The 18,856-nt window shown below is 34.0% G+C and overlaps 1 protein-coding gene, 1 long non-coding RNA gene and 1 other non-coding gene across 3 annotated transcripts; all 3 read right to left on the bottom strand.

Moving 5' to 3' along the window:
- Positions 1-291: 291 nt before the first annotated feature.
- Positions 292-756, bottom strand: LOC123315703. The gene is made up of 2 exons (XR_006537980.1): positions 697-756; positions 292-379 (listed from the first exon to the last, which is right to left on the bottom strand). It is a non-coding gene; the product is annotated as an uncharacterized LOC123315703 (long non-coding RNA).
- Positions 757-1,695: 939 nt separating this feature from the next.
- On the bottom strand, positions 1,696-5,429 carry LOC123315568. The gene is made up of 3 exons (XM_044901312.1): positions 5,224-5,429; positions 4,880-5,149; positions 1,696-2,127 (listed from the first exon to the last, which is right to left on the bottom strand). The coding sequence occupies exons 1-3, from the start codon at positions 5,275-5,277 to the stop codon at positions 1,780-1,782; spliced, it is 672 nt and encodes a 223-aa protein (XP_044757247.1). The 5' UTR covers positions 5,278-5,429; the 3' UTR covers positions 1,696-1,779.
- A 12,721-nt stretch (positions 5,430-18,150) lies between these two features.
- Positions 18,151-18,222, bottom strand: Trnae-uuc. Its single transcript has one exon. It is a non-coding gene; the product is annotated as a tRNA-Glu (tRNA).
- Between the last annotated feature and the right edge of the window lie 634 nt (positions 18,223-18,856).

Genomic DNA, 18,856 nt, shown 5'->3' with positions numbered 1-18,856 from the left:
GTTTTTCAGCAACTCAAATACCTAGTTCAACAACCTGCTTCCTCTTTCAAATTTTTATACCACCTCGAAAGTGCTTTTTGGTGTTGAAGTGCATAATAATCAAGAGTCATTTTACGAAACTGTAAGCTCTAACTCAATAATAATGTAACTTTTAAGCAAATTGTTCGAGGACATTGCCAAATTTATGTATTTTATGCATGCAGCTGTCTTCGAAGAAATTTTTTATTAGGTATTTGCCTCGGCTTTCCAAGCTTTCATCTTGAATTTTTCTTTCCAATGAATTGGGAACTGCTTGTAGTACTGACGACTCACTGGTAATCTTAAATCGGTTTTTTGACGTCAATTAGCTGTTTTTTAATTTCTGTTCTCCGCTTGTCTTCTGCAACAATTTTTCAACTGAAGTTTTACTTCGAAATATGAGGTATCCTGATAACAGACATTTTCATTTAATAAATCATAAAAATAATGGGAATATCTGAGCTCTAATTGAATGGTCATTATTGTAATCATAATTACAGTAGTAGCATAATTTTTACATTGAAATACATTTTAGAAATAAAGGAAACTTTTTGATTTTCACAAAAAGTTCCAAACATGACCTCAGCTCATTTTTATGGATCTTCATTCCTAAGACGAGTTCTATTTGCCATAGCAGTTTATAAGGAATTTTGTATACCTCCCTGGGTAGGTATGTACCTCACTTGTTTTATCCTTGAACTTCAAGAAGCTTTCATTTCTGCAAATCCTGAACTGGCATTCGTGTTTCTTGATATTGTTCCCATTTTCCTCAAAAACTCCAGTACTGATAACAGGTTTGGCACAGTAGTGGCTATAATTACAACTTTATTGAAGCAATTAAAATCTCGTTCTACTGTTCATCTCGAAACCAGGAAGAATATTTATACAAAAAAGCATGATATAATAAGAAAAAGAGAATCTACTATAAATTTCAAGTTCAGAAGTATTCAGAAATCACTTGCAAAATTCCAAAGAAAGTGATAATCAGACAATAAAGCGAGTTAAATAAGTGGTAAACTACCTATCTTACCTCACTCGGGATGGCATCTGCTTTCAAATTTACGGTAAAAGTCGATTACTCTCATTATACTAAAGTCTGGAGTATAAATTACAAGAGAAGTGTAAATTGTTTTCAAGACCCAGTGCAACTCTCCACTGCCTTCGTCTGGTTACATTTCTGGGAAATCTAAAATTGAAATCAATTATTTGATTGTATAAACTCAACATTTCAATCCCATCATTAGATGGGATTCAAACAAAATACGACCCTGGCGTCCCATAACTCCCTCCCCTGATTTCATAAAGTCGTGAACTCAAACAAGAATAAAATATCAAAAACTTACCAGAATAAATAAATCGCTTTCCTCTTTCGTGTATAAATTGCACTTTTATTTCGAACACACGTTTTTACGGCACATCGCTGCTTATTTTCCAAAATATTACGACGTGAATGATTGAAATAATATTTTGACAATTACAAATACACACGCCGTCTTAGAAATTTTAGAAGCGATCTGGAGGGGAAAACAAGCGAAAATTCATTTCATTGGTGGTTATTGGGAGTGGGAATAATTTGAAAAATGAACAGTCTGGAAAATAGCTTATGATCCATCTATTTAATCTATGGTAATGATGTAGTTAGAGCAAATTCTGTTCAAATAAAGCTGCATTATTATTATGTCAGTTTAATCATACACTTCAATACGAATATCTTTCCAAATCCATAAAAAATATTATGCATCTATATCATAGTTAAAAGTTTTAAGGATAAAGCCATTCCCTGGAATCAGCTTTCTTCATGTTCCTGAAAAAGCAAATATAAAGATGAATTATCTCTTCGCAAGTATGAACGCCAGATCCGTTGAGTACACAGCGCCTGAAAGTTTGTTTCTTTTCTGGAATAATATCAACAAATTCCGTATTTCTGTATACATTCGAAGCATCAGCTTCCCCCTTCTTATTGAAAATACTTGTTTGCGCTTTAATACATTTCATCAGACATTCCGTTCCCTCTGGAAAACCCAGGAAATTGCGCCAGTCTAGCTTCGACTTATCCGGATAGATCTCCTGGAGGCAGCATGTTGAATTTTCACCGCTTATATTCGAAAACTAGAAAAAATAATGTTAGTTATGCAATGATAAATTAGACAGAAGCCAAAATTATTAAACTCCACTGACACTAATAATATAATGTCACTGTTGATCTTTTCGCAGGCTCTAAAGAATATTTGGGAAAGTTTTAATTTGTCGCAACTGTCGTTCAGAATAATTTTTCATTCTATTCACATGTGCCATATCTAAACCAAGCAGCAAATGAAGTGAGATAGGTGAAAATTTGCCTAAGTATGACTAGTCAAACCATAGATTAAAGAGTAGGAAGATGGGAACCGAAGCTACTAAAGTGATGTGAGCGCCATCTATGTTTCAAATGTGTTTCTAAGACCCTAAGCCTGTTTGAAATATTAATTCGAAGGGCATTTGCAGAAACATATGAAATTTTGTAAGATTTCAGATGGCCATTTTGATCGAAGAGGTTTTGAATGTTTTGATTCTCGTACCGCATTTTGTTTATCTAGCTCGTTGTAGTTGCTGATTATTGAATTTTCTTGTCTAATTTCTTGGGGACAACCTCTGAATGTCGTTCGAAAATTATTGCATAGTGAAGAATTGTGGATCAAATAAAATGGATTTTCCGAAATAAAGTTTTTACTTTACTAAAGAAAATGAAATGTGAGTATTGAAAATGGTAACATGTGACTCGGTCATTCATTGATTTTTATTTTCATTGCCCCGAAATTTTCAGGGCGTAAAGGCCTGCAAACCCACTATGACAACACCATGTGCAGTGAACATTTTACTGCAAGTCAATTGAGAACTGTTCATCCACGTAAATTGTTGTGTGCAGAAAGCATCCTTTGCATGAAGTGCCCATTTAGGAGAATTTATGACTTTTATACTCCCAGTCGAAGATTCTCAATTGCTACTCCTTCAATATATTTAGAAATGTAAAGATTTTATTGATGTCTATTGGGGAATCGAGCCTCTCTCAAATTGTTGTTTGGATAGTCAAAGTTTTATGAAATCTGCTGTAAGTGTTTTGTTCATTCATAAATCAATTTTTATATTGTGTCATAAAGAGACCATGTCATAAGGAAATCATAAAAAACGCATAAAGAAACTATACCAACGGGCTAACATACAGGTCTTGTATACCTCTGTAAGGTTTTTTTTAATTCTGAAAATTGTAAAGTGTAAATAATATTTAAGTAACGAAAATGTGTATGCTATGATGGTATATTGAATATTGGTTCATATTAATTTCTCCCCTAAGTTGTACAAATTCAACTAAGTTTATCAATTAAAAACAACGTATTGCAATAACACCTTTGACATATAATAGCAGATCAATGTGTCCTAGTTAAAGCTCTATTCGTTGTTCATAATTTAAAATTTTCTAAATTTTTTGTAAATTGCAAATGATAATATAGCACATCCGACAGTGTATTTTATTGATATTAATTGATTCCAAACAATGTTAAGATGAAAACTAACATTCTGGTCACAAAACAAAACCATACTTTTGTTTTATCGATCGGGATGTCTGTTTTCTGGTCTCAACGAAATCTATATTGAAATTCAATACAAGGAATACAATTCGAATTTCGCGCCCCTCAATTATAAAACAGAAAACTGTTATTAAACAGTTTTTCTGTATTGACAATACGGTTTCAGCGTCATTCCATTGTCAAATGTGTTTTCACTGGCCAAAATGTAGTCGGTTTGTTGTACTAGAGATATGAGGACGTTTCCTATCTGTCTACTTTATAATCTTTGAGTCAAACTTTATACCTAGGTATAAATTCCACATCACTTCAATGATGTTTGATTTTCACCCCGAGATGACAAGCCTTCGCCTATATGCCACTGGTACAGGGTAATTTTTTCAAAATCTTGTTGTTGTACAGGGTGAATATAAGGCAGTCAAAAATTTTCGTTTGGATCTCTTGTAGGATAATCCTAAAAACACTATGAAAAAGAAAATCATACATTTATCTGGAACGATTTTCAATACACGATTTCAAGTTTAAAACATCATCATAACCATGAAATTTATCGGAAAAAATGTCATACGTCATTAAGAAACACAAATTATAGTATATGATATTATATATCATATAAATTATGACAATTAGGATACTCCACGAAATAAAAATTTTATGTACATTTAGAATATGAAATAAAAATTGGGTGTTTTCCTTTGAAGAGACAGGGTTGTAACGGGTTTCACCACTTATTAGGGTGGTTCGCCCTATAAAGTCAAAAATAATTTTCGCTCATACGCCAAAGTAGAAATTATTCTCCTAGCCCAAAAATTCTAAAAGTTATCGACGTGTAAAAGTGTAAAATTGAACAATATACCCAAATATGTAATAAAAAAATTCCTACTTCACAACCTTTGCTTACCAAGGTCATAAGACCCTAAGCCAATAATTTAGCAAACTATCGAGATATAATAGCATTGTTAGTATTATACAAACTGGCATTTGCATTGTTGAAATATGACCCATGTAGAATTAAAAAATATTAATGTCACTTCTATCGAAAAATATTTCATATAAGAATAAGCCCATAACCTTAAATTGGGACGTTTCAACGTTATATGAGATGTGTACAACAAAATTTCCCTGTAACTATCGCCATAGACAGCACCATTTTCAATAAAAAAATGTTGAATAGAGATATCTATTGGTTTTTTCAAGGGGAAACCAATGAGGAAGAAATAAATGAATCATTCATCTCAATGAACTCATATCGGAGCAGTAGAGAGCGGTAGGAAAACGTAATTTTATTCAGTACCTACCTTCGATATAAGAGGTTTACATCTGCTGTAGTTCTCCCCACAAGTTTTCGTTGATAGATTGGATCCCATACATTCTAACATTATATTCCTGATAGCTCCGTCAAGTATGAAAAATTTTTCATCGGGAAAGATATTTATCAAGTCTAAGAATATACTGCTATCTACTGTATATTGAATTCTGTCCGACTTACACTTCAAGTAGCATAACAAGGTGCCATTGTCAGCCTCTTCATAAGAAGTTTTCATTTCGAATATCATCTCCCTTTCGCCCTGCGAAAAGTTGGTACACATACATATACATTTCGATTACTCTATGTAAAATTTTCACGGTCATATTCTTTTACCTCCACTGGAGCTAATAAAATTAAAAAAAGTGGCAGAATATGTGTTTGGGACATTTCTATAGATTGAGCTACACTCGCCTGCCATTGAGGAAGGAAGGAAGGAAGCTATTTCATTAAAATTATAGGGTTAAACCATATAATAAACTCAATCATCACACAACTGAACGAAACTTTCGGATATCAACAAGGATTCCATTCACCGAAAAATTATGTGCAATGGAAATTGGACTATTTTTGTTCCTGATTATTATATTATAGTTATCATGAATTGCTGCAGGTTATCAAATTACTATCTCCGCATATAAAATATCGCCAAACTATTCATATATATACAGGGTGACCAGGAGATACGTGACTCTTTCTAGGGTGAGATTATAAAGTATATAAAGACGGAATGCTTTATTTTATTTCCTTAACGATCCTTTGCGAAAATTAATGCCTATAAATGGTACTCCCGTAATTCAGATAACTTCTGAACTAAGTACTTTACCGATTCTGTTAATTTTTTGAAATTGAGTCATACAAAGAGCAGTAATGATTTGTTTCCAACACCTTCCTCATAAGTCATCAGGACGGCCAGGAATAGACCGAACCTAGCACTTAATGGTCAGAAACTGTTTATTGGTTGTTATCAGCGAAAAAATGCACCGTTTTCGAGTTGCGTACAAGCATTTTCATGATTGAATTATTGAATATCAAAATATTTTTTTCAAAATTGAACTTGAAATCCCATTTTGCAGAAAATTGACAACTTCCAGTTCTACCAATAAAAGAATTTTCAACCCTCAATTTTGAAAAGTTAACATAACAAGACACATAAGAAGTTGGACTAGGGCAATGCCAAATATGAAGATGGAATTTCTGAATAATTCAAATCGACGATATCAACAACAACAAATAGGTATTTATTAGTTGTTCGTAATTTTGTAAAAACTCATAATTAGGTACCATTTGTGATACTAAAATTTTCATTTGTACCTTGAGATAGTGGGGAAAAACACTGCTTTTTGTTGAGTGCTTCCTTCACGGGCATCTACTTTTTGAATCTATCTATCGTTAGTAACTATTTGTAACACAAAAATTTCTGTTTATCACCTATAATATAAAAATGAGACCCATTACATACGAATTATTTTCTGAAATTCTAGATTTCTCTTTTGCTTCCAATGGTAACTCGTTAGTAGGTTACTATTTGTGACACAAAAATTTTTGTTTTCAATCTAACCTATAATTGAAAAATGATACTCCCAAAATGCGAAGTTAAAACCAACATTTCAGAAAATTCATTATGTCTCTTTTGTATTTGTATGTATTTGTAAATTAGAAAATTTCTTTTGTAACTCTACTTACAGTATCTGGATAAGAAATAAATTTAATATCTGCGTCATTGAATGTTTTCAAGCAAAACACTCGGACAGGGCTATTTTAGTCTTCAATTATTTAGAACATGAAATTTTACTTATGACGTCATTCATTTCTACAGAGTAACTTTATAATTTTTATTTTTTTTATTTTGTTTTATCTACGGTACCACTTTTTCACGTCCGGTGATTTGCAAAAATATTGGGGTAGTTTTTTGGTATGAATTTTGTCATAAGTAAAATCTTATTTAATAAGGTGGTTAACTAGAAACTGAAATTGACCTGACCGACCATTTTGCTTGAAAGCATTCAATAACGTAGTTATGAATTTTGTTCGTTACTTTATCCACACATTGTATAATGATATAATGCGGAATTGGTACCCACTTTTGCGAAAATGAAAAAAAATGTTTTCGCATTCGTTATTAACTTCTTAGTAACTATTTGTAGCATCAAAATTTTCGATTGTACCTAAAAGGGAATGGAAGCAGAACACCTCATTCCTCTGGGTGCTGACTTCACGTACATTCACTTCTCGAAAAATAATGTCCTCGGTTTGTAACTATATGTGAAACAAACAAAAAATGTAAGTGTTGCAGATAAATATGTAGTTCCTAACGAAACTCCAATGAAAACAAACGAATAATAGGTACTGATTTTTTTCAACATATTGGTTCAAACTTCGCCTTTTGGCGTTAAAGGTTATTAGGTTAAAAACGAAAGTTTGAAACGAGTTACTAACAGAAGCAAAAAAAAATATTCTTCATTTTCGAAAAAGTGGGAGCTAACTTCGCATTTTGATGGTGCTTGGTGCTAATATTCCATTATAGATGACGTTACACAAAAAAATTTCCATTCTTCAAATAGTTACTAACAAAGCACCTACTTACTATTCGAAGCAAAAGAGAAATATGGAATTTTCTAAAATTTGGTTGCTAACTTCGCATTTTTGGGGGCGCCATTTTTCCATTATACATAGGTTACAAAAGGAAATTTTTGTGTTACAAATAGTTACAAACAAACAGTACGCTCCAAGTATATTTTATTTCACGCGAAAAATCGAAAAGTGGATGCCCGTGAAGTTAGTGGCCAGCGAAATGATGGTGATTTTCCACCACTATCCTTGAGGTACCAACGAAAATTTTCGTGTTAAAAAAAGTTTATAACAAGTTATTGGAATACAAAAAAAAAATTTTATTTCAGAAAAAGTGGGTGCTAACTTCACGGTCACAGAATAAGCTCAAAGAACTTTGATGTGAAATACAAGAGTGTGATAATAATACATTGAGCATTGATCACTAGTTGATTGCTACATGGTAGATTACGTTTACTTCCGCATAATTAGATGTTACAAAACATAAAAATATTTTAGATTTCCTCGGATTACAAACTGAAAATGTGCTGCATGAAAATAAGTACGTAGTTCTCTGTCTCCTACATTTGTTGGAATGATTCCAACAAATACAATTCAATTCATTGTATACAGGGCCGCCGTCAGGACCGGCAAACCGGGCACCCTGCCGGGGCGGCACATTCTGGGGGCGGCAAATCAGTTGATAAAACGATACCAATTTTTTCACACATATATGTTCTTCTCAAAGTACCGAATAGAAATGCATTTTAATAAGAAACAAGGGGAATACCGCCAGATGGAAAACGATCAAAGATGCCGCATTCTACTCATAAATAACTATCAAAATCAGCCTGTAAATATCTCCACCGCAGCGGTCACTCATTGCCCCTTTTTTGCTCTCTAGCCAATCGGTCTCTTTGATAAACGTCACAGACTGTATAGTTTTTGGGACGGCTTCTAAGATAATTCAGAAATAATTTTTATATTCTGTTTGCCAATCTGAATTCGAAATGTTAATTTCTGGGAGGAATTTGAAATACTTGAGAAGCAAGAGTACTTTAAAGGTACTTTATCCTTTACAATAGTATATCATATTTATACGAATTGAGACTGTTGTAGATTTTAATATATCTCTTTATCTGTGGAGTTTAGCATTTCAAATTGAATCATACTGAAAGTCAGTTCTATATCTGTAATTTTCAAACGTTTCACTGTATATATTTTACTGTATGTGTAGTTAGTAGATATATAACCCACTTTTTTGTTTCTTTTTTTTCTTATCTTTTTTTTAGATTCAACATTTACTAAGGCATACCAATTTACAAAAAAGATTTATCTCTGAATATCTACATTTTGAACATGCTGTACGTCATTCCATAAATAATGATCAATTTGAACTCAATATAGTCCCAGCCAGGTGGCAAAATATCATTTTGCGGCGGCGGCGGCGGCGAAATTTTGTTTTGCCGGGCGGCAAAATGTCTGGCGGCGGCCCTGATTGTATACAAGATGAATCGAACACGTAAAGCCATATTTCTAAGGATTATAGAACAGCAGAAAATAAGTGGTCTTGGTCTGATGGACTCATGTCCGAAACCGCTCATTAGGTGTGCTACTACCCTTGAAATATGCGTAATGATACCTAATAGTTTTTCCTACATAACTTTAGAATGAGTAGGTACTATAATGCATTCAAATGTTGGGTTTACGGTTTACTGGAGGATACCAAGACACGTTATTTGCTTAAACTTCTTTGATTCTCCGGATTTACGTAGGGTAGATTTCAAGGGGTGAGTTACACTTTTCGAACATATACCTACGTCTTTTCGAAAAATGGCTAATACCACATCCCTTTTTATTGTATTCAAGTTATAAGTGCAAACTTATTTTTCAGCTCTCTTCGAATTGGTTCCTCGTAAAGTTAGTTATAGGTATATAGTTATGTTCAAAAACAACGTTAGCTTTTTTATGTAGAATTCAGAAGGGTATTAATAGTTATTTAATCTACTAGGTTATTAATGAAAGCGATTGATGGTTGAGATCATTAATCGCTCAGTTAATAAACGAGTTGATTATAAGATTTTTGCGTCGACCACATTTTGAATTGAATGTGAATTCTTGATTGCAAAAAATTTATATCGATATCTTGTCAAATTTGACACCTTATAAATTTTCTATGTTCATATCGGAATGTTGATATTTATGCGGTCGATCGAACAATTGGAGAAGTCCGCAGAGGGCATATTCGAGTTGTGACATTTTTAGTAAATTACATTGATATCCTTAGAATATAGAATAACAGGAAGGAGCATATTGCTCATTTCAATTTGACCGGAATGGAGGAGAAATATGGCCGACATATATTTCCGTTTCAACAGTGACGTAGGACAATGAAGTTTCCAAAAAACTAATTTCAATAGTCAGTTGATTCTGATTAATCAAAAAAATTAGGAAAGCATTGACGTAAAGTCAGAAGCGTTTTCAATCTCGTTCAAATTGATAATCAAAGCGGAAATTCACCCCGCCTAACACTGCTTGGCTAGATACTTAATGGTATTAAGGTCTATGACTTAACATCACCTACGCCCATGGAGTGTTATTGTCATGGGATAACCTTGTTATATGCAAAGATATTACTGTGTAATATCTTTGGTTATATGTCATGAAATTCAGGAACACATAATTAATACCTGATATTCAGCTTAAAAAAATCACCTACCTATGAATTATTCACGCTACAATATCCAAAATCCTTATTTCCAGCAAATTTCAAGAATCCAAATTACCAAAATTAAGTTAAAACATCACTTTGTTCATTTGGCCACAGATAACAGAATCATTTGACTTCCAAGTCTGCCACTTTTAAAATTGTTGCGGTAAAATAGCTCAGTTTTGTTGGTAAGCTTTAGTGGACTGTAATCACGTTTTTGTTCTTGAACCAATCTAAGCCGATGGCGAAAAAGACGAAATGGATAGCACTTACAGGGTCGTTCCAGAAGATATTCCTGTAGACTTCCGTCCTCACGAATAGGCCTATTCGGTTTAGTACTCCCTCTGGGACACTGGTTCTTAACCGGTGGTCCGCGGACCACTGGTGGTCCCTGGAAGCACCCGAAGTGGTCCGCGAAGCCATCCGACAGGACATAGGGTTGAACCAGACTGAAGATCACTTATTGATAACAATTATTTTATATTAGTTTTTTAGAAAAATGCCACCATAACGAAAGTATATTGAACTGGGTTTCTTCAATAGAAAAAATGGGGAGACCCCAATGCTCTCTCTTTTCATCGACACTGATACTGGTAATTAAAAACAAGCATCGAAATCGGTTGGATGCCAGTGCCGACATGCTAGTTTGGCATTTAGTACCGGTAAAACTTCGATTTATTCCCCACCTCAAATTTTAATAATTATTTTTTTATAGATATATATATTTATAGATTTATAGAATTTTTTAAAAGGAATCTAATGGTATTTAGTCTCAATCTGAGGAAACTTATAGTTCGGCAGTTATGATTTTTTGAAATTTTTGTAAAGTGCTTTTTCTCGAATTCGACAAAGTGCCTACGTCAGATTTTTTTGCCGATTTTTTCCTGGATGCAAGAGAAGATACAGAATCTATTCGTACAACTATCAATCCCGGCAAACTTTTAATTTGAGAGAAACGCTTTTTCGAAAATTTCATCAAAATACGTGCTATATCATTATAATATCATGAAAAATTATATTTTCACTTTTCGGTCCTTTAAACCAAAATGATACTTTCATGTATGAAATTGTTTTTTCACTGTCCTAACCCAACCGAACCTTACCTTTAATTTTTAGCCAAAATTGATCAATCATTCACATTTCTTCCAATGAATAACCTGAAAATCCCAATTGGTTAAGTTCTGTTGAGAAAAACATTCGAATTAACCGAGAATTACAGTGAACAAACATTCAAATGTCATAATTGAGTGAATTTAACGAACATTTCGAAAAATCATAGCTAATGAACTATAAATTTCCGCAGATTGAGATTACTACCATTCGATTCTTCATGAAAAATTCTATCTATAAAAAAATAATCATCAAAATCTGAGGTGGGGCATAAATCGAAGTCGAGCCCGTTCATTCAAATTTATAACTACAACAACCTTGTTTATTCATTCACAAAAATTTACATTTACGTACTTAATATTACCTCGGAACAGTTGGTGGTCCGTGACAAGACAACAATTTTGTCAAATTGTCCCTGATCATTAAAAGGTTAAGAACCACTGCTCTGGGAGAACCTCACCCGATCCCACCTACACGCCGCGACCAGACTTTCTGGGCAACTTCCACTATAGGTTATGCACTGTTTTTGCTTAACACTAATTTTACGTCTTTGCGGGTTAATTATTTGACTTTAGCAAGTTTTCTAGCGACACTTGATTAGTTCACGAAGCGATTTTTCAGCGAGCACACACTGTTTTTAACATCCAAAATTAGACTGTTCCTTGTGGTCAGTTTTTCTTCACATATTTCGCACATATGTCTAAAATGATTGCAGCGCGTCGAAATATGAGCTATATTACTTTAACAAAAATTAAAACTTGGAAGACCAATATGGCCGTTTCCGTCGCACAATTCCCGTCACATTCATTCGAAAAAGCTCCTTCCTGATATTCTATGTTCTAAGTTGATATCGTTCTCTATAATATCTGTTAAAAATGTGTGAAGCTTGTGGAAGCTAGAGTTGTAGTACATAGATATATTGATTACTCTCTAACCATCATAATTTTTCTGCAACCTCCACAATTCATCTCTTCTCAATTCACCCGCTAGGTATAACGAAAATCAATGCGACATACATATAAAATAATTATTTGGAAAGCTGCTGAATACATCTATGACAATAATGCATTGATAGGAAATTAACCAATAAAAGGGTTGATCAACAACTAATTTCGTGTACGTTAAACAGTGCTATTATTAAGAAAAAATATTTTTCCGCCGACCTGAACAAAAAATGACATCTTACGTACTAATTTCCAAACGAAAAATCGACTATTTTTAAGGCGAGTACTTTTCGTCCTGATTCACTTTTCCTACTGACTGGCTGTTTGTCACTTAGCAATATATTAGATCCCGGGGTGATTAGATCCATTTTGTGAATACAGAATTTGATGAAAACATAAGTGCCTATGACAGTACCTGTCATTTGATTTTGTCAAATTCAAATTAATTGTTTACAAAAACGGATAGATTTTACCAATGAATTAGGTACGTGCTCTGAATGTTAGTGTTCAGTATAATCAAGAATGGATAGTGATAGCGATATGGATACCGATAACACTTCATCAGAGCTCAGGGAATTTGGAATTACGCACACCTAGATGAGGCCGTAAAACAGGTAACTTCTTATATACTTTCATAAAGGCATACCTTTATGAAAGTGAGGTCGACGAAGAAATGGAATATACACCTCGGCCAAAACTGCCTACATTGTGTCGCCTGCTTGCAGGCTCGAGTGTAATAGACAATTTTTCGTCGTTGGTACATAAATAACTATTTTGGTCTACCATTCAATTATATAATCTTAACTTTTTCTTTAAAAGTGGCAGATTGAAAAAAATCTTTAACTATTTGTCATGTAGAATGAATGTGTAAACACTACTGAATTCTACATGAAAAATCATTACATTTTGTTTTCGATTTTACTGATACCTAGAGGCACTACTTTAAAAAGCCGAAAAATATGTTTTCATTTATTAAAATAAAAGATAGGAAATGCGATACTGACCATAATCTATCTTTTGAAAATCGAGGTCGAAAAAGTGCCATTTTCCCTAAGTATTACTGTTACACAGCTGCCATTCAATTCCATCGAATTTCGCCCACTATGTAGAAGGTTTTTCATTGTATTCGTTAGGTACGAATATGATTAAACTTCTGTTCAATTTAATTCGAAAATCATATTTTTTTTGAGTAGTCTTAAATAGCTACTTATGAACAATTTCAATTGAATTTCTCGAGTTGGTTATCATGTATAAGTAGTTCCCCTTCCAATGATCAGTAATTTTCGCAATGATACCTACCAACTAACATGTCGCTCTATTCGAGAATGAAATAATATTCAAGTACATCATATTGCACAACGCCTAAAATCTATTCGAGTATTTGAATATTTAAATATGTATAGGTATAATGTTTATTCAATGATAATATCAAGCATAAAGAAAATCCGATAATCCTGCTTTTCACGAAATTACTTACAGAGTTTCACAACCCTCCTATTCAGATTAATTCGAAAGTACCAATAAATTCTTCCCATTCCAATCCAGCCATTCATGTTCGGAGGTTATTGTTGAAATTTTCAATTCCAAGACAATTTCATGGTCTAATGGACATCCCGATAATCCCCGAATAATGAGGGAATGCGAATTTGTAGGCTTCCCATGATCGGGTATCACAAAAAATTCGTCCAGTTTGTCAACGAGTTCAACGTTTTAGCTCCCTGTCTTGATATTCTCGGTCCAGGAAGTGATCGGTGAATACGAGTTTAGTAAAACTTGCTCCTTTCATTAATGACACTTTTCTTCTGGTTCGCCCGTAAGGGGTTGGGGTAAACGGTTATTTAGTACCGCAAATAACATGCCTACAGACATTCACTTTTTTTACTGAAGTTGTTACTGCGAAGTGAACAACTATTGAAGAGTTGAGGGAATTAGAGAAATGAAAAGGGTTCGTTTATGTGCTTTTTTGTGTTCTGCAGATTCACAAGGTACGCATTTGCATTTGCGCCTTTGATAAACCTTCGTTTTCAGTCAATGTGTCACCAAGAGTCTTGAGTATTTTTCATGTAGACCACTAGGGATGTTCAATTTGTTATCCTCATATACTGCTTTCCGATGGAGGGTACTTTGCCCTCCTAAAAACAGATGCTGTATCTGGAGAGGCCGTCAAAACGAGAAAATAAGTTCGAAGTTATTTCCATAGAATTCGAACTGTTTTGATATAAAGAAAATCAAATGTAACTCTTTATCAAGGATTGGTATAAAACCATAACGCTGATTACAAATCAATGGAATGAATGATGTTAATAAAATCGGAAAGACAAACATTGTACACACATTCAGCCAAGAAATGCAGTTAGCTAATTGAACTTCCTTTCCCTTTGAAACATTCCCACGGTCCTCGTTGATTTCTGATTAATTTATCGAGAATTCTTCTGATTTTTCAAAATGGCATCCTTCCTTAGGACAAAACTCCAACAATCCTTAGGAAAAAGATGTGATTCAATTTCTTCAGTTAAATTATGGATTTTCATCAAGTATGTGTCTCATCAATGTGAAAATACCACCCGTATTCATTGCCTTCGTACAGAGATAATCTAATTTCTAGAACTCATTATATGTCAGCGAGTATTCGCAGTATTCACATACAATATTTCGACTTTTACGCACTCTTTGATAATGGATAGTGATAATAATAAATCTTTATTGATCCATTCAGACATGGGATGTATAGGACAGGTCAAAAAATTTGGTAAAAAGTCAATATAACAATATTGACGTACATGCATATAAAAGACACCATGACAAACATCGCATCAGCAATCATAAAATGATTTGTAAACATAAATACAAAAGTACAAAAAAAGATAGATACAGTCAAAGATCACTGTCACTCAAATACTCCGCAACACTATAGTAAGCTTTTCTCAGGAGAAGTTCCTTTATTCGGTCTTCAAAAACTCTGAGGGTCAGAACTTTATGTTTACTAGGCACGTGGTTGTACAAGGTGAGGCCCTGATATGACATAGACGACTCAAACTTTTTTGTCCTATGTAAGGGAACACTGAGCAAGCTGGTCGGGTAGTCATAAAAATTGGAATTTTTGAACACCGAACCACAATTCGATTTCATATACACTAGCACATTCAAAATATAAATACAGGGAAATGTGAGAATCCTGCGAGCCACAAAGAATGGTTTACAAGAATCTCTGTGAGGGATGTCGAACATGATTCGCATGACTCTCGCTCTGAACGGAGTTACCAAAAAATATGACGCTGTAGGAGAGGTGGCAGTACTAGATATACTGTGTGGTTGGATCTTGATTATCTGGTGGTTTGAAATTTGTGTATACCACCACCATATAAGAGTAAAAACTCTTGGTTGAAGCGTTTATTCTATCTCAAGATGCCAATGAAATCACCTCGATATTTGTTATATCATAATAATATGAGTACGAGAAAGTATTTTCTTTGGAAATCATGGACCTGCATTTTCCTCATAATAATTTCTTCTGAATTCGACAATACAAAATGGAATCAGCCCGTTTGATAATGCTTTTTGATCAAAACGTAGGTACTTTGATTATACTGCTCCAAAAGAAGAAAGAACAAATTTTTAGTCTGCTTCCATTTTTTTTTCACGAATTTTTTAAATATAAGAAATTGAAATGTTCACTCTCTTATCTAACTCATCAAGTTTCACAGTTTGAGGGGAAAATTCATTTCTTTGTCGACCTGAACAAAAAATTACATTTTACGTACTAATTTCCTATTTTTGTAGGCGAGTACTTTTCGCCCTGATTCACTTTTCGTACTGATATACTTTTCGTCCGGCTGTTCGTCACTAATCAATATATTAGATCCCGGGCCGACTGAATTAATTTTGTGAATAAAGAATTTGACGAAAACACAAGTGTCTGTGACAATAACTGTCATTTGATGTCGTCAAATTAATTCTTTACGAAATAGGCTAGATTTTACCAGTCAATTAGGTACGTGGTCTGAATGTTAGTGTTCAGTACAATCAAGAATGGATATTGATAGCAATATGGATAACAGTAACACTTCTCCAGAGCTCAGAGAATTGGCAATTACGGACACCCAGAAGAGGCCATAAATAGGGGAACTTCTTACTTTCATAATGGTATGTAAGGTCGACGAAAAAATTTCATATGCACCTCGGCAAAAAACTGTCTTTATTTCCTCGCCTGCTTGCTATCCTCGGCTGCGCCTTGACTATCAATTTGCAGGCTCGACTGTAATAGACAGTTTTTCTTCCTTGGTACATAAATAACTATCTTGTATTTGTAGTACAAAATCAGTTCACAAATGAAATGGAAAATAAATTTCAGTAAAGAGAATGGCTTCCTCGAACATCAACTAGAGCCTGATCTGATAACACCTTTGCATGCTTTCGATCAGATTGTTGATGTAGCCTTGTGCAGTTGCTCTCTAGAGTTGTTGATGTTGTGGTAAAAGCCTTGTGAGTTCTTGTAGTGTATGGGGAGGTGACTGATGTGAATATAAAACTCTTTGTAGCTGCTTCCATGCGTGTTCAATGGGATTGAGGTGTAGCGGCCGGAGGGGAAAAGACAAATTCGGAATACCATGAGTTTCCAGAACTTGGTCAACAATTCTCGAACGATGGAGTGGCGCATTATACAGGATGTTTCATGAGTCATTGGCCACAGCCTAATGGTGAATGCGGATTATCCAGGCCTTTCAGTAAACTTGCTTGTTTTGTACCCTAAGGCTATTAGTTTCGGAGATACGGGCTGATTCATGAAAATTGTCTTAAATTTGCGATGGCCATAAGTCTGGAATGCAAAGTCCGATTTCAATCAAATTTTATGGATTTGTTCATTTCAGAAAGCTCTTTAAAACGGCTCATGAAATATCAATATTTTCAGAACAGCACTCAGAATATCATGATTTCTTTTTCAAGCTCCAAAATCTATTTTTTTACATCCCTTACAGAAATTTTGTTATTGTCATGAAAAACTGCATAAGTTATTCTAAGGAATTCAATTTTCACTTGTAATGAAGTAAACCCGCTTAGAAAATGAAAAACGTGAGTGAATTCGCTGTGAAACACAAAACATTTTGACTAATTGAATATTAGGGGTTATTCACTTCCAGCTAGATAGTACAGGTCCTCGCCAATTTAGACTAGTTATGCAATATCTTTCCAACTTTCCGATCAATAGGAAATGGGGGACCTTTGGCATGGTCCTCAAGGTCCCCTGATCTAACGCCTCTGGATTATTTTCTGGAACTTATTCTACGATAAGATTAATCGAAAATCCTATAGTCTGTAGTACCTTATCGCATTCGTTCACCCTAAAATAAAATTCTCATATGCCTCCACTTTTTTAGGTCTCCCAATATAAGGCAATTCTATATGTCATCCTGTTCATTTCCAATCTTTCTGATTGTGGAAACTTTTTCTTTTACATTTGAAGCTTCCTTTAACCCTACTTAAAAAAAAGACAGTAAAGAAGCTAAGCTCAAAGTGACTTTTTTGATTATGAAACTGGACGTTAGTTGTGGCAACCGCGTTATGACATTAACGATATTATATGAGTGCTAACCTTACTCCGTTTTAGTTACAAAAACTGCTGTTGCAGGATTAGACAATTAGGTACTCAAATGCATACTACGGGTAGACACAGCCGGAAACCAATCTTGTGCAGGAGTGGTAGATCTTAGGCGTCCAGTTCTCGGCCTTTCGGTCACGTTTCCAGTTTCTTGATATCCATGGATGATCCGGGAAAGTCAGACTAGGCAGTTTTATGAATGAAGCAGATAAGTTTGCTCTAAGCTCTAAGACTTCCTGTACTGTATATTCCCATATTTAGTTTTATATTGTCTATTATCATATCGCAAACAATAAACATAACCTAACCTGCATACATAATCTCATTAGATTGACAAGATCAAAAATTAAATATTCCGATACCGGGAATCGAACCCGAGCCTCCTGGGTGAAAGCTAGGTATCCTAGCCACTAGACCATATCGGACTTCGAATATTATGAACAACTAAGGAAGTCAAGAACTTGTCAATAACTGAAGCATATTTTTAATTACATTTTAATTACATTCATTGTATAAAGTCTTCACTATAGACTTCCACAGCGTAAGTTCATTTTTTTGCTCCATTACGGATCCTTCCTTATGCAGAGGAATTAAGAATTTGATGAAACTAGTAAACTATAGTAGCTTGTAGTTAATATTAACCATTTTCAATTCTTTTAATACTTATATGCAGGGTGAGTCTTTTACTCGTACAAATATTTTATCAGTAGATTCTTGAAGTCAAAAGAAACAATTTTTTCCTTTATCATTTTTTCCAAATCCGCTTGGTTTGAAATATACAGGCTGTTGAAAAACCTTTGAATCTCTGGAACAAAATCAATTAAATGTGTAAATTCTCGAACTCATTTGTCAGGATCAAATCTAGAAGAAAAAATTGATGCCTGACAGTGAACTGAAAATAGGAACTTTGAAATTATAATTCTGTAACCTAACGTTTCGGAGTCTACATCAGACTCCTTCATCAGACGAAGGTCAATTTCTGAAAATCTTTTGAATTTTAGCTTTTATTTGACATCAATTAATTAATCAAGTAGTTTATTTTCCTTATAATTAGAAGTT

This window comes from Coccinella septempunctata, chromosome 6, assembly GCF_907165205.1.
Source record: "Coccinella septempunctata chromosome 6, icCocSept1.1, whole genome shotgun sequence".
NCBI lineage: Eukaryota > Metazoa > Arthropoda > Insecta > Coleoptera > Coccinellidae > Coccinella > Coccinella septempunctata.
Note: the sequence above shows the minus strand (reverse complement) of the source record. Positions and strands in the feature narration are given on the sequence as shown.

Bases quoted from the DNA above. Each gene is read 5' to 3' on its own strand.
- LOC123315568 (XM_044901312.1), bottom strand. From the start codon at position 5,277: ATGTCCCAAACACATATTCTGCCACTTTTTTTAATTTTATTAGCTCCA. The intron at 5,150-5,223 runs GTAAAAGAATAT...AACTTTTCGCAG, and splicing joins TTTTATTAGCTCCAGTGGAG to GGCGAAAGGGAGATGATATT. The intron at 2,128-4,879 runs GTAGGTACTGAA...TATTTTTTCTAG, and splicing joins GTAAACCTCTTATATCGAAG to TTTTCGAATATAAGCGGTGA.